Source organism: Trachemys scripta, chromosome 10 (assembly GCF_013100865.1).
Source record: "Trachemys scripta elegans isolate TJP31775 chromosome 10, CAS_Tse_1.0, whole genome shotgun sequence".
Classification (NCBI taxonomy): domain Eukaryota; kingdom Metazoa; phylum Chordata; order Testudines; family Emydidae; genus Trachemys; species Trachemys scripta.
In genome coordinates this window covers 6,443,297-6,459,559 of record NC_048307.1, presented here as the reverse complement: position 1 = coordinate 6,459,559, position 16,263 = coordinate 6,443,297, and the positions used below count along the sequence as shown (strand labels likewise).

The 16,263-nt window shown below is 41.1% G+C and overlaps 1 protein-coding gene across 6 annotated transcripts in view; it reads left to right on the top strand.

The window, feature by feature from the left end:
• EPN2 (epsin 2) overlaps nt 1-16,263 on the top strand; it is a 58,429-nt gene that overhangs the window by 30,151 nt on the left and 12,015 nt on the right. For 4 of the 6 annotated variants that reach the window (XR_004647370.1, XR_004647371.1, XM_034783295.1 and 1 more), the window contains exons 3-6: nt 6,618-6,730; nt 8,413-8,505; nt 8,765-8,921; nt 15,704-15,877. Coding sequence is in view for 4 of the 6 variants with exons in the window: in XM_034783295.1 (XP_034639186.1) it covers nt 6,618-6,730; nt 8,413-8,505; nt 8,765-8,921; nt 15,704-15,877 (537 nt within the window). In the remaining 2 variants the exon portion in view is untranslated. Of the gene's footprint in view, nt 1-4,544; nt 4,720-6,617; nt 6,731-8,412; nt 8,506-8,764; nt 8,922-15,703; nt 15,878-16,263 lie in introns of those variants that run through there. The other 2 variants (XM_034783298.1, XM_034783296.1) reach the window with 2 other exon arrangements.

Genomic DNA, 16,263 nt, shown 5'->3' with positions numbered 1-16,263 from the left:
GGCTGGTGGGGGCCGCGATCGGCCGAACCTGCCGCGTCAGCAGGTAAATAACCCTGGCCCGGCCCGCCAGGGTGCTTATCCTGGCGAACCGCGTGCCGAACGTTGCTGACCCCTGATCTAGACCATCCCTGACAGGTGTTTGTCTAACCTGCTCTTAAAAATCTGCAATGATGGAGATCCCACAACCTTCCTGGGCAATTTATTCCGGTGCTTAACAACCCTGACAGGAATTTTTTCCTAATGTCCAACCTAAACCATCATTGCTGCAATTTAAGCCAATTGCTTCTTGTCCTATCCTCAGAGATTAAGGAGAACAATTTTTCTCCCTCCTCCTTGTAGCAACCTTTTATGTTCTTGAAAACTATTATCATGTCCCCTCTCAGGCTTTTCTTCTTCAGCCCAGCCAAACCCGAATTTTTCAATCTTCCCTCATAGGTCATGTTTCTAGACCTTTAGTCATTTTTGTTGCTCTTCTCTGGGCTTTCTCCAACTTGTCCACATCTCTCCTGAAATGTGGTGCCCAGAACTGGACACAATACTCCAACTGAGGCTGTATCAGCACAGAGTAGAGCAGAAGAATTACTTCTCATGTCTTGCTTACAACACTCCTGCTAATACATCCCAGAATGATGTTCGCTTTTTTTTTGCAACTGTGTTACATTGTTGACTCATATTTAGCTTGTGATCCACTATGACCCCCAGATCCCTTTCCACAGTACTCCTTCCTAGGCAGTCATTTCCCATTTTGTGTATGTGCAACTGATCGTTCCTTCCAAAGTGGAGTACTTTGTATTTGTCCTTATTGAATTTCATCTTTTTTACTTCAGATCATTCTCCAGTTTGTCCAAATCATTTTGAATTTTAATTCTATCATCCAAAGCACTTGCAACCTTTCCTACCTCGGTATCGTCTGCAAACTTTATAAGTGTACTCTGTTTGCCACTATCTAAATCATTGATGAAGATCTTGAACAGAACCGGACCCAGAACTGATCCCTGTGGGACCCCACTCATTATGTAGTGTGTAGTCTTAAAAAGTGATGCCTAACAGACAACTTGATTTAATTATCCCTTGTATATTACTTCGTGTACCACAAGAACGAAAAACAAAGATGAATATTGTTACTGTAATCAAACTTTTCAATAACAATAAATGCTTTAAACCCCTCTCTCAAGATATGGCTAAGGGGGGATTAAAGAACTGATATAAAAATCACTACTTAATTGAAACAAGTTGTAGGGATCTGTTCAATATTAGATGATTTTCAAAATGCACTTTAAGTTATCCGGTCCATTGTGAGAAACTGATAACTATTTATTTTTTTGCAAAGCAGAGAAGTGACGCTTTAAATCTATGTATCCGTGTAGGTGTATTTTTACAAAAAAAGATAGGATGCTAGTATTTCATGAGCCACAGTAACTGAAAAAAGGCTGACGGGTGTGTACTGGTCTCAGGTTTGAGCTATTTGGTGGATGAATCTTTTTTTAGTGATCAAAAACTAAATTGAATACTGAATGAGAGAAGTTTCAAGGTTAACTCATAAAATCAGTTATTCTCCTATCAATCACTAACTGGAATGAGAACGTCCAAAGTTGATTATGAAGACACTGTGCAGTAAATCTGACTTCTTCACACATTACTTTATTACGTGCCATAATTCCCCTCCTGGCATTGAAATACCCTTTTATACCAATAGACTCATGGAATATAAATTAACTCGTAGAACGTACTGTTTGTATGCTACATTTCATAGTTGGAGAGATTAGATCTTGGTTCTTTGGAAGTATCACTTCCTCTTTATTCTGTTTACCTGATTGCTGTCTGATTAGACTAGCATACAGTATCTGTGTATGGTTACTACTGGGTTGGTGTCCGTTTGTAGGATGATGCACAGGTGGTATTATACAATTTTTAGTCTTGCATTAGTCCCCTTCTCCTTTCTTTACATGATAGTTTTTATGATCTACACATCATAGCAATGCCTATCACAGAAGATAGCATTGACTTTACAATCAAGCTAGACCATGAAGTGAGTGCCTGGGGCAGTAGGGTAGAGACCAGACTCTTTTCCCCATAGCATATAAAATGGCTTGGTATAGAGATACTTGGACTACAATTTTTGGAAAGCATTTGGGTGAAAATGCTAGACCTATTTTTATGCTGTGGCTGATTTTCTACTAGTGTCAGCAGTGTTATTGTTTACATCAATGTAGGTCGGTCTGTTTACTCTAATATATTAACTGAAACCTTTGGGGTTCTCCAAAGGTATAGCCAAAATATAATAAATAATCAGTAAATACGTATGAAAGATGTCATAGCTGGTAATAAAGACAGATGATAGAACAGAATCCTGCTTTAGTGATTAACTGAAGTTGGAAATTATTTCTTTATACTGTAGATAGACTTGGTGAGAAAGCAGGACAACGGCATTTATCACTGTAACCGCAAATATCCCACACAGTTGTTTCCATGTGGCCTAGAGATGCCTGAATCTGAAAATGCTCAAAGCAGTAACAAAGCAGAGCTTAACAGGTCAGAATTGATCTATTCAGTTCCATCTTACATAAACATCTGAGTTAATGGTCATGTGCTTTGGTATAAGAGATTCTTTGTGTGGCAGAGATACTGTTACTAAGGCAATAACCTTTATATTGGATCCTTGCAACTAAAACATATTCTGCAGTAACCAGCTGATATACAGGGACAGTTCTGATAATGCAGGAATTTAAAAGTGGAGCTGCTGGACAAAAAAGTCAATACGAAATAACACCGGTGCACTTTATTTTAATTCTTTGATGAAAAATGTGCTGATGGCCATTATAAGCACCTCACATGGGTTAATTAAAGATGTTAAATTTTCATCCGTGTTTAATAGGAAGCACAGCTGAGAATTTCAATTAAACAAAATAACTTCGGGAACTCCAAAATGCAGTTTTAATTTAAAAATAATAAAAGCAAATATGCTGAATTACTGAAACTTCTAAAAGATGTTTAGGCCATTTTATATGGCTTAATCTTGTTAAGAGTTGTGTTCAGTTCCTGGCACTGCTGAATACTGGTCACTATTGGGAACAGTGAGGTATAAGGCAAGATTGTCATTCTTTAGCACATTTTTTCAGAGATAGGAGGAACTGGGAGGAGGGGGAGAGTTGAGTGAATTTCTTCCACTCATTCTTGAAGCTTTTAATGTGGAAATAGTTGGGATATTGCAACTTGTATGCCCCTACAAGCTGGAATTACTACGAACACAAGCTCTAAGGATCCCTTTCCTAGGGGAAATGGGGAGAATAATAAAGGAGTTTAACGTAATGAACCCCATCCACATAATTTTGAAGCCATGCTAGCAACAGCTCCCGCTCCTCCCCCCCCAATATTCTATAGCACAGATTAAGAACTCTTGTAGAGGGGAAAAATCATTGTGCACAATATTCAGGGAAGCCCAGCTAGATTCTTGCTGACAGCAGTCATTGCTAGTATACTTTCATCTGTAGAAAGGGTTTAATAGTCTATGCAGTATGGAGAAAAAAAAATGTATTTTCCTTGTCACTTTCCTGTACTAACAATCTGCCTACATTCATTTCTTCGGATCCCAGAGCCGTGTTGATGCCCCTGTCACTGCTGCTGTTTAACACCTATATTCCACCTTTGGAGGCAGTTGTGAGAAGACAAGACATGAGCTATGTAGGGCTATGAAATCAGCAGCACTCAGCATTTTTTGTCCTTTACCTGCAGCCTAGACAGAACTGTCTTCTGTCTGTCATGATACATGAAGGAAATAAAAGCCTGGATGAGGAACAGCTGGTTTAAAATGATCACAGGATAGGCTGGACTGATGCTAGTTAGAAGAGAAGCATTTTGAGGACTATCCATGGGCATATGATGCTGTCCAAGTTCAAGATAGCGTGCCGCCAAACCTTGCTGGGCTCTGTACTGATGTTGGTCATCAAGAGTGGCTTTCCATCTTTGGGTAGCAAGAACACTCCATTTCCCCTGTGCCTGCTGGGACAGTATCCAGCTACTCGAGGCTGACTGTTGTAATTCACTCTAGCTGTGATTGTATTAGAAGTTTACTTCCTTGTATTACATTTAAAAAAAATTCTCAAGACGACACACTACACTAATGCTGCTCACAGGTTTCCCTGCTTGTCACCAAAGCCACTGGTAGGATACTGGTATCGGGCTGCAAAGCCCTTAACAGGATAGGCCCATGGGACTGCTTCTTTTGTCAGGAACTTCCGTGGCAGCTGCAATTGTTTGGCATGCTATATTTAACAGAGCCCAAATATAAACTTGAGAGAGGCAGAGGTTGCAGTGCATGACTCGCTTCTTTACCAAAGCATCCCCAGAGAACCAAAAGAGAGCACAGGCAACACATCAAAAGGCAGAAGCTGAGAGCTAAAGAAAAAAGCAAGAATGACGTTGTGATTAAGAATGAAGCTGGTTATTTACTTAGTATCTTTTTTGCTTCCCCTTTGCCATTCATTCACTTGGCAACATTTTGGAGCCTTTTATATTTTCAGAGCACTTCAGATCTTTTGGCTTTCTAGAGCATTGGTTTTCAACCTGTGGCCCATGGGCCCCTGGGGATCTGCAAACTATGCCTAAGATTTCCAAAGAGGTCTGCACTTCCATTCGAAACCTTTTAGGCACCCGCGACTGAAAAAGGGTTGAAAACCAGTGATCTTGAGGAATTATGTTCTTATCTCCAAAAGTAGGGATGTAAGTATGCAACTCCCCTGAAATTCAGCTGAGTACATATATAACTGAGTGTTGAAATGTGTAAATGAAGAGGTGGAGATCTCGATTAGTGATTGGCATGCTAAGATCTGTAGAAGACTGGAGGTTCTTCCCATGTGTAAGATTCTTTTGGCCTTGTTTTTTGGGAGTTAAGGGTACTTTTGAAGCAGACAAAACTTGGATATATGGAGAAGAGGTCTGAGAAAGTAGTAAGATTGGCAGAGGTTGCAATGGTTAAATAATGTCGATATGGTTAGAATTCAAAGTAGTGGGCCTGGCTGACTGGTTTGGAAGTCGAAGGATCAGTACAGTGTCAGGGTATATAGTTCAGGTATTCAATTCATCCATCACTCCTTTAGATTTGGGATGCAGTGGAAACGGCATGCTGAGTCGAAGAGTAGGGAGGAAAGGGAACTGCCTCATGTTGCTCTGGAGCTAACTTTCCCTTGCAGCACAGACTTCCTCTAAGGTGACTTTCCAGCCAGAAAGAAGGGTTGGTGAAAAGTCAAAATTTATACCAATTCGGGAAATGTTATTGGCTAGAATCAGGTGGAGGGGGTAATACGCTTATAAAAGGTGATTAAAAACTGGGTTTAAAATGACCATTTAGCAATTTGACTTTTAAACACCAAGCTGTGCTATTTAGAAAAAACATTCATTTTTCCTAGTACCTGGGTAATCTAGCTTTCAATGTAAATTAATTTTTACCTTTTTTTTTAAATAAAATGTTAGTGGATTATGCAAGATCACAATTCATATTTCAAATGCTAAACAGCAACTGTCATGCCTTGGTAAAACAATGTTTCAGTATACACAGAATAATCCGTGACAGAGCACTAAAGCTAGTTAATAGCTGTTCAGTGAACATAGTGGAGTTCCAAACCTGATCGGCGTGTCTAGTTGCTATTGTAATACAAATGTTACAATTGTAAAAAGGCAGCTTTGACACACACAGAAACATTTTTTTTAGCATGTAGTCTTTCATCTTTGATTGCTTTTCATTGCCGTATAATGACATAACAACATAGGTTTGCAACTAATTCTCAGCAGATAAATTCTTGATGTTCAGATGAAGACTTCTGTAGTAGTTACAATACAAATATCTATACCTGCTATCATTTTCTTTAAACAAGGATTCTTATGAAATATTGCATCCTACTTTTAAGATATTCCTTAATACTAAACTTTTAATCTTTTTTTTAATTACCAATCTGTTCGAATGAAATGTTTTTGCAGAGACTTTTATAAACTGTATGTGTGAATAGATTACTTATGTGTCTAGACTGAGATTGGGCATTAGCTTATAAAAATGTGGGTGGTATCCCTTTTTACCTACATACTGGCTAGCTCTCAGCAAAGTCTCTTACTGTACTGTAATATTGGTACATGTTACAGGTACTAAAAACATCTCTTGAATGATTAACCACACGGTTTATGAAACCAGAGACCCCATCTCTAAAGCTCTGATTTGCTGTGGCATTATTATATCTAGCAGCCATTGTAGTCAGATACTCATTATTTCTTGATACTCCTTGTTAATAAATTAATCCCTTGTTTTTCAAGCACAGTTTTCCTCTAAGCTATCAAATTCTTCCAGAAGTCTCTCTTTATAACTTCTTTTGTCTTGTTTGTTGCCATCATGGAAGTGGGGCTGATCTTTCAGGAAGCTGAGCATGTTCTACTCTCGTTTGACGTCAATGGGCATGGCGAGTCCTTGGCACCTCTCAGGATAAGGCCCAGTATTTGTAATTCTTGGCTTGCAAGAGCAGCTGTATAGAAGTGAAATACAGTGTGAAGAGTGAATTTAATCAGGCATGTTAAGAGGTTCATAAAGCTTCATAGATACTCTTATATTCACTATGCGTCTGTTCCTTCAACAGCTACATCCCCTCGAGTCTCTTCAGAGCTAGAGCAAGCACGACCTCAGACAAGTGGCGAGGAAGAGCTCCAACTGCAGCTTGCATTAGCAATGAGCAGAGAAGTTGCAGAGCAGGTGAGTTTCCTGTGTATTACAATCATTCCCTGTCTATGCTCTAACTGCAAAGGGGAACACCAGCTTCCATGAATGCAATTTGGCTTCACTCCAGTTGGGGAGCTATGTGAAGCAATAGCCATTTTGGACAAGGGCAGCTGTGGCTTCAAACCCATTGAGAATAAGACATGGCAGCCATTTTGAAATGAGCCATCTTCTGTGGAAGAACATTATTCATCAGTCCCTCCTGAACTTTCAGTTATGAAAAATTATTGCAACAAAAGATGAATTCCTAAAAAAAAAGTGTACAAAATTTCAGTGAGTTGTAACTATAAACTACTAAGATTGAACAGCGTTTTATTCTGTTAAGATCATTTGGGACAAAAAAGAAAAAGAAAAAATGGTCTGACCTGGAATGCTCATTTTCCTAAATCACTCATTTTTAATTAATTTTAATTCAAGTTAGTCTACTGTATTTTTTGTAACTTCACAGAAAATTCATTCTGTATTCACAGTAAATGCTGTAATATTGGGGAGATTATATTATATTCTTAATACATAACAAAGGGGTTGCATCTCGGCTATACATTCAAAACTCACCCGTAATCATGGAATCATGCCAGGCACTTCCACAATGATTTTCAGTCTTTTTACAACAAGCATCAGTTTATGCAGAAAGTCCTTCTGTCTGCAAAAGCACACCATAAGGAAGAGGATTTTTTTCTCATTTAGCAGTAAAGCTGGAAATAATGAACTTAAACTAAAAGTAGAAAAGATATAACTATTGGGGGAATAAGATAAAATTCAGAAAGTGGTGATGGAATTGAAATCATTTGAAATAAAGTCAGTTTGACATAAACATATTAGAGGTAGCCTAGAGATTTTAGAATCCCACAAAAAAGTGCAGAGTTCACTAGAAGAACTACTCTGGTTCCTTATAGACCTAACAATTCTATCAAATGTTGAGAGAGACTGACAAAAGCCAGGAAATCTGAAGTTAAAGCGGATGTCTCAATCTTCAATGTTTTAAAGGGGAAATGGTTGAAGATGGAATATCTGCTTTCTTTACTTTCCCTCGTCTTTGTTAGTTCATTATTTAAGCCATCTTTGTTTTACTCATTCTGCGAAAGATATAAAGAAAACAAGCTTTCAACAAAGATTTCAAGTGGACTGTGTATATAGGTTTATTGATCTCATCTTTAAGATTAGTGAACTAGGGTCAGGTTGTTTTGGCTTGTGCGTAAGTGGAGAGATCTACCCAAAGAACCTTCATCACATTGGGGGGAGGGCTAGCTCAGTGGTTTGAGCATTGGCCTGCTAAACCCAGGGTTGTGAGTTCAATCCTTGAGGGGGCCACTCTAGGGATCTGGGGCAAAATCAGTACTTGGTCCTGCTAGTGAAGGCAGGGGACTGGACTCGATGACCTTTCAAGGTCTCTTCCAGTTCTAGGAGCTAGGATATCTCCATTAAAAAAAAAAAAAAAAAAATCACATGCAAGGGACAATCTGTCCTTTGTAACCCACTGCACACCTCCTTGGTGCAAATTGCTCCAAAGGGGGCTGGCAAGAGTTGAGGCTATAGCAGGCCTTCTCCCTGCACTGGCCTGCCAAGCGGGCTAGGCACATGGAGGGAGCAAACTGCGCCATTTTAAAGGCACAGTTTAGCCCAACAGTCAGTATCAACGGTGTTGATTTCCTTTGCAGGAGGAGCGCCTCCGACGCGGAGATGATCTGAGATTACAGATGGCTCTGGAGGAGAGTCGCAGAGACACAATTAAAAACCCCAAAAAGAAGGAGGTAGTGCCTTCAATTAAGAAATTCCTGGTTATGCTGCAGAATGATGAAATACAGTCCAATCTAGCTTAATCTGGGCCTGTATATGCTTTTGGGATTTTGTTGTGGTAGATAAGATTTATCCGTGCAGGTTAAAGACCATGCAGCTGATCAAGGAGGGTGTGTAACAGAACAAAATATTGCTTTGTGACATGATGGGCATGTTACTTCAGGGTAGTGTAGTCCTATTTATTAAAGCTTAAAAAACATTTCTTCCCCACAGCACACAACTTTGTTGGATCTCATGGATGCACTGCCCTCATCAGCACCAGCCCCTCAGAAAACCGAAACCTGGGGACCCACAGCTGGAGCAAACCAAACAGACCCCTGGGGAGGATCTGCATCTACAGCTACCACCTCTGACCCATGGCAATCATTTGGTAAGAATAAATACTGCCAGAAGCAGTGCTGAAAAACACTTTCATGGTGCTGACTCTGTCCAAGATTTTCTATACGTGGGCAGACTGACATACTCCATAACGTAAGTATTTGGATCTAATGTGGTTAATTTTTTGGCTAGCTTATTTCATCAAGAGAAAACTGTAATGGAAATTTTAATCCATTTAGTTTGATTTTATGCCATTGTAGTGAGGCTTCATACCCCAAAGGGAGGGAGGTGGTAACTGATTTTCCATTTTTCCCTTGGCAGCGGAAACTGCTTGTCTCATGTTGGAGATACTCAGACTCTGACTTGTAGTTGTGCTCAGCATCATAGATTAAGAAACTATATTAGGCAGTGACAGGCATCCGAGTCAGGTTGCTATAATTAGCAATCCACTAGCAGTGAATTACAATGTGTTATTACTGTTCTTAATGAAAAAGTGTGTTTATACTGACATACAGTGAATAGTAAATCAGTTAAATTGTCTAAATTAGTTATTTTTTATCAACAAAACTATACTGGGTGAAATCTAACTTTAAATCTATTTTAATTTTAATCCTTTATGAAACACTGAAGATTTCTTGACTTGAGTGCTAAATCCAAATGCATATGTATTTGATATGGACGATCCAAACCGGCACATGTTAGAGGACTACATATTTAATTTTCTGGGTGTCTTCCCTATTCTTTTTACTGCCTCCCAGCAAAGTCCTTTTGGATTTGCAAGGCCTATTTGGCAATCTGCTTTTAAGGCCCATAGAGACACACGCTGTCCAGAGTTGTTCTTTTATATCAGAAAGTTCACAGCCCTTAGTCAGTCTTCAAACCTCTTCATCTTTGGGGACAGATGCAGACAACATGGGCAGCGAGAAGCTTCTCCTTTCCTTGAAGTGCCTGACAGCTTAGTTCTGTCTCCTCAGCTGCAGGCAGTTGTTTACAGGATTCCATTCTATAGAACATTGAGGGGGGGGGAATTAATTAAAACAAATGACCCTCAAAAATTACTAGTTGAATTTCTGACGCATGTCATCTGGGTTGATTTGCTGAGCTATGTAGTTGGGTGGAGGATGTATTTCCTAGAAGCTTTCTGGATGGGATTTGTTCGCCGAGGTTCAGAAATACAGAGATGTGTGGGAATGGCAGAAAAGCCCTGAAAGCAGGGAAAGGCCAAGGATTGCTTCTTTTGAAATCCCTCATCACTGAATGCATTGATGGGGGGCCTCTGCATTTTCTGTAATCTGCAGCCAGGGACATCTAGGTGGTTTCAATCCAGCCAGGAATGACTCGGGCAGGAACCAAATTAGTCTAGCTCAGAGATCTAGGAGAGTCAGCTATAGGTGCTCCTGTCCTTCATCCTCTTTCCCCTGGGCATGAAGAAAGCAGATAATTTGTGAAAGGATGTAAAACTGCTGAGGGCCACGTCCTAACAGCCACTGCTCCTGGCTGCAGTCCTAACCCGCTGTCTATTCCACTCCCTCTGCTTCTCAGACCAACTGGGAACTAAACAGCTCAAACCCATCAAAAATCCCAAGTACTAGTAAGAGACATGTTAGGTATCCCCTTCTGCCATTATACACCTACTTCTGTTCTTCCAATATCCGCCGTTAACCAAATATTTTACTCAGCTGGCTCTTATTCAGATGGTCTACCACCTGCAGCCACCTACAAAATCTGTTGGCTTTTTTCTCCAACCTGAAACCAAAGGTCTGAGTTCTAACTTCTGGCATCTCCATTCATGGGCTAGAGTCCCTCCTTTCTCCAGATCCCCTGCTTACAGGCCTCAAGCCCCTCTGTCTCCATTAGGACAAGACAGTAGACCCTGAAGTCTACTTGGCATGTCTAGTTGGCAGCCGGTATCAAGTGGAGTGTCCCAAGGGTCGGTCCTGGGGCCGGTTTTGTTCAATATCTTCATTAATGATCTGGAGGATGGCGTGGATTGCACCCTCAGCAAGTTTGCAGATGACACTAAACTGGGAGGAGTGGTAGATATGCTGGAGGGTAGGGATAGGATACAGAGGGACCTAGACAAATTTGAGGATTGGTCCAAAAGAAATCTGATGAGGTTCAACAAGGACAAGTGTAGAATCCTGCACTTAGGACGGAAGAATCCCATGCACTGCTACAGACTAGGGACCGAATGGCTAGGCAGCAGTTCTGCGGAAAAGGACCTGGGGACTACAGTGGACGAGAAGCTGGATATGAGTCAACAGTGTGCCCTTGTTGCCAAGAAGGCTAATGACATTTTGAGCTGTATAAGTAGGAGCATTGCCAGCAGATCGAGGGACATGATCATTTCCCCTCTATTTGGCATTGGTGAGGCCTCATCTGGAATACTGTGTCCAGTTTAGGGCCCTACACTACAAAAAGGATGTGGAGAAATTGGAGAGAGTCCAGCAGAGGGCAACAAAAATGATTAGAGGGCTGGAGCACATGACTTATGAGGAGAGGTTGAGGCGACTGGGGTTATTTAGTCTGCAGAAGAGAAGAATGAGGGGGGATTTGATAGCTGCTTTCAACTACCTGAAAGGGGGTTCCCAAGAGGATGGATCTAGACTGTTCTCAGTGGTAGCAGATGACAGAACAAGGAATAACAGTCTCAAGTTGCAGCGGGGGAGGTTTAGGTTGGATATTAGGAAAACCTTTTTCACTACAAGGGTGGGGAAGCACTGGAATGGGTTACCTAAGGTGGTGGTGGAATCTCCTTCCTTGGAGTTTTTTAAGGTCAGGCTTGACAAAGCCCTGGTTGGGATGATTTAGTTGGGGATTGGTCCTGCTTTGAGCAGGGGGTTGGACTAGATGACCTCCTGAGGTTCCTTCCAACCCTGATCTTCTATGATTCTAAATGCCAACAAAATAAAAGCAAAAATACCAAGACTCCCTAAAAAGCCAGCACTGTCCTATCTCATTCTGAATGCGACCCAGAAGACTCAGCTACTGGGGATAGGGAAAAAAGGCAATGCCCAGTGCCATTGTAAATTAAAAAAAAAAAAAAAAAAGGTGAAAAGACCATCCCTCTTATTCCTTGGCTTATGTGAGACACAGGACTCCTAAGAAACACAATTAAAAATCGAAAGGGGCAAAGCAGGACAAGTCTGGCTCACGCTCATGGAAAAAGGGCTATCTGTCAAGATTCTGGTAGTCCTGATAGGGGCACTCAGGCATGAGGAAGTTCATGTTTATCCCTTCATAGTTATCTTGCTGATCAGGGCCCCCTGACCAGGGTGGTGGTGAATTAACCAACAGATCTTTCAAACATATGGGTACAAGTCGTGATCATCTGGAACAGGGGCTGGATACCACTAGTTAATTTTGTGCCTGGGGGATCAAATGGACACCATACAACAGTGCCTCAGAAGAGAGGTAAGATAAGTTGAAGGAAATGCTTCATTCAGGAGTCCATCAGCTCCTTGGGAAACCTTGGTCCAGGTCCTTGTGAACCTTATAGGGATTATGGTCCCATGTATAGATTCTTCAGTTGGCTAGATTCCATATGAACCTCCCCCCCTCCCAACCCCCCCAGGATATCCCTGTTGGCCAAAGTCTCCCCTTCCTATCCTGCCATAGTGATCAAGATCCCACAGAAGGTTATATGACCTCAATGATGGTAGACAAAACCTGATTGACAGGTAGGAAAAATCACTTCCTTTTCTCCTCATTCTTCCCTTCCCTATGATCAGGAAGTTCCGATAGCAATAGTGTACCTTGCAACCTGTAGATCAGTTGGAGAGCGTTTAGTATTGAAGCATTGATGTCTTCTCATTTTAGCACTGTGTGCAGCTGCTTAGCCACTGGGTCATTCTTTTGTTTTAAACAGAGTTTGCATCTTCATCTATGATGAGCACTAAAACATGAGATTAGAAAAGGTCAATCAGAGTTCTGGGGTTTTGAGACTGTTTTTATTTTTTTTATGGGGAAAATACAAGCAAAAACTTGTCAACGGATGGTATTAGTGCAGCTGTTGAGTTTCCTGTCCTTGGCTCCCAACTTTATTAATGCCATGTACAACAACTCTCTGTTCTTGCTTTCCAGCTACTTGGCTCCCAAGGATAGTCTTGAAGATGTCAGGTTTATGAATCTTGACTGCTAGTAAAACAGTGACTCATTAAAATAGAGGATTCTAATCCTGCCTAGCTGTGCTTTGACATTTCAATAGAGGGAAGGGAGGTGGGGGAAGGTATCTTCCTAAATGCTCTTAGCTACAACTGTTCTAATTTTGCGATCTATCTTATGAAAGAACAAAAGACATTTTTGAAAGCTTCCGTTTATCCGGAATAGTGTCATTAGCATTTCTTGCATGGGATCATCAATCGTAACTCAACACACAATGCAGATGAAGGAAGTGTGTATGCTGGAATGAGAGTAGCCGTATTCAAATAGAGCCTGTCAGCATTTCCTGTTCTGTAGATGGAACAAAAAGATGCCACCTGTTGATGAAAGTGAGCTAACGACTCTGCAAATCGGAACTCGTGCTAGTATGCTTATCTCCTAGTTTCCTAGTTGGCTTTCATGGTGCTGTTCTTTAAACTGAAGATTTGGTTGTAAACTGAAACAGCAAGGTGAACCAAGGTGATACAGCTGTCTACTACAAGAGTGGCTCTGTCCTGTTCTTGTATTAAAGCATTCGTTTCTTTTTTATACTTGTATTTCCTGTTGCCAACTATATCTTGGTCTCTGTTGAAATCTAGTTTTCTGAAAAAGGGTGTATGTGAACCCACATTCTAACTTGGAAATAATTGATCACTTTAAAGGGTTATGTGGATATGTGCTATAAAGGCAAAATTACTTGCTTTTCTTATTTTGGGCTGGTAAGTAGAATTTTCTTGGTTTGGGGTTCCCGTTCGCACACTGGCATGCTGAGTGCAGGCACGTATCTGATACATTTGCTGCCAAGTGTTGCTTCATTAGAGAGGCTCCTTGGAATCTTCAGACTATAAAGATGATTCCTAGGTACCGAAGTGCTTCTGTTGAGTAGGTGGCTGCATCGTAAATACTGCTCTCTTTGTGATGCTTGTATACACTTTCAGAGAACGTTGTTAAAACCTGTGTGGCACTATAGTAATGCCTCTCCAAAAGGAAACACCAAAGGTAGCACTGGGGATGCTCTTTCTGATTGCTACTGCTTGTTGCAGACAGGTAGGAGGTCTGCAGCAAGTACTGGATCTGGGCAAGTGAGATTGTGGGAGGAGGGAGGTGATGGTGGTGGTGGGGAAATACTGCTCTTTCTAGGGTTGAGCAGAATCTCCCACTTCCCCCCCCCCCCCACCCCCTGTTATGGGGGAGGGGACGCAGCCAAGAGCAGGCCTTTCAGACTTTTGGCAGTTTGGGTTTTTGCCTCCTAGAATGAGTCTGAGGCCAGGTTCACACTACAGACTTCTGCTGGCATAGCTCTGTCAGTCAGGCATTTGACGAGATTGACCAACATAGCATAGAGCAAAAACCTCCAATGCAGACACAATTATAGCAGCAAAACTACTTTTGCCAATATAGCTTATTTCTCTTTTGGGGAGAGGACTGGAATAAGCTATGCTGATAAAAGTGCAGTTTTGCTGGTATAAGCTACGTGTACGTTAGAAGTGCTTTCCTGGTACAGTAGAGCTGTAGAGTGTAGCCCTCAACTGCGGGTGAAGCCCCGGCCTCTCTGAAGTCCCAAGTTTGGCTTCTTCAGTGGGGCCTGCATTTGAGCCTGAGTGTTTTCATATGATGGTGGGGGAGGCTGGAAGGAGGACACTTGGGCTGAGCAAAGATTGTGAAGAAGTTTGACTGGCATTTGATCACAAGGGAGGTTGGCAGGGAAAGGGGTTCATGTGAGGATGAAACTAGCAAGAAATCTGACTTTGCTTTGGACACGCTGCTATTTTGTTGTTTGTGTCTGTTTTGTCAGATCATAACCTCTTTAGGGCAGGGACTCTGTCTTTGATTCAACCCCTGGTTGGGGTCTTTAGGCTTTACTGAAATATAAATAATTTGGGGGGGTTTGTTCTGTGGGAGTGAAGAATCAGGCTTGAATCATAATGTACTGAAATAGGATGGATCAGACATGCTGTATAGGTATCCTTCATTAATAATAAGAGCCCTGAACTTGCAGATCATACGAATAAAACCTTAGAGAAGGGATATGTATTGACGGTGTTGGATAATTACAGCCAATAGTAGTCATTAAAATAGGGAAAAGAACAGAGAGGATGATTTGGAAACAGATGGGGACAATTTAGAGAAGACCTATGGCAGGAATAATGATCACAAATGGGGAAGAAAAATTGTAGCTCAGAGAAAGTTGAAGGATTTGTTTTACAAAATTAAAGTATGGTGGAAACAGGAGAGAGTTCTAAAATGGCTCATTTTAAGCCTTTCAGTAGGATTTTCCCTGAACGCTTTGAGTTTTTACATTGAGTTCTTGGTTTCTTTTAGATAATGGCTTATAGAAACGATTTTTCCCTTGAGTTTTATTTTAAATGTAACCTGTGATTTAATATGTCACTTTCAATCTGAACAATAACTCTGTGCCATGGTGAATGACAGTTTGCCATGAAAGCAAATTGCTGCAAGTTTAATTAAATCTTCAAGTGGGAGCTTATTTTTATTCAAGAGACTTCCACAGAAATTAGTTGTCTGTACATATAGCATGGCAAAATTGATGTAACGCAGCATCTAATTTTTCACAATTTTCTCTTAGTGCTTACTTTGCAGGGGTAGTGTTTATAACTTAATACAATTAATTTCCTAGAAAAGCTTTTCAAAGTGACTTTGTCTGATCTGTGGTTCAACTGTCTCTTGTTGCAGGTGCCAAGCCAGCTACTTCTGTTGATCCATGGGGAGCACCAACTGGATCCACTACTCAGTCTCTCTCCAAAAATGTAGACCCGTGGGCTCCTTCTCAGTCATCCTCTGTAGCAACAAAAGCTACCGTAGATCCGTGGGGACCAGCAGCTGCAAACAAACCTATTTCCACTTCTGGTAAGAGACTGTTTACGTTTGACATCTTTTTCCAGTAAATAGACTGTACTGAACCTGTGGTGTAAGTGTGCATGCCTTTAAAGGTTTTTGTTTGTTTTGTACTAAGGGGAGTTATTTTTTCAGCCTCTCTTCATTGACTGATTTAAGGTGAGATGTGGGTAATTGCTAAATGGAGCAGGTAAAAGAAACAGTTGCACTGAAGGACTTGCAGTACTGGATTTCAAAGTAAATAAGACCTATAATTACTCCTGGGGGAATTCTTCACCGCTGCGCATGCGCAGAATTTATATCCCCCGCAGATTTCTTTGTTTCCCTGCAGAAAAATGACTTTTTGACACGGAAGCAAAGGGAAACCACAAAAGTGGTCATATGACCCGTCACAGCAG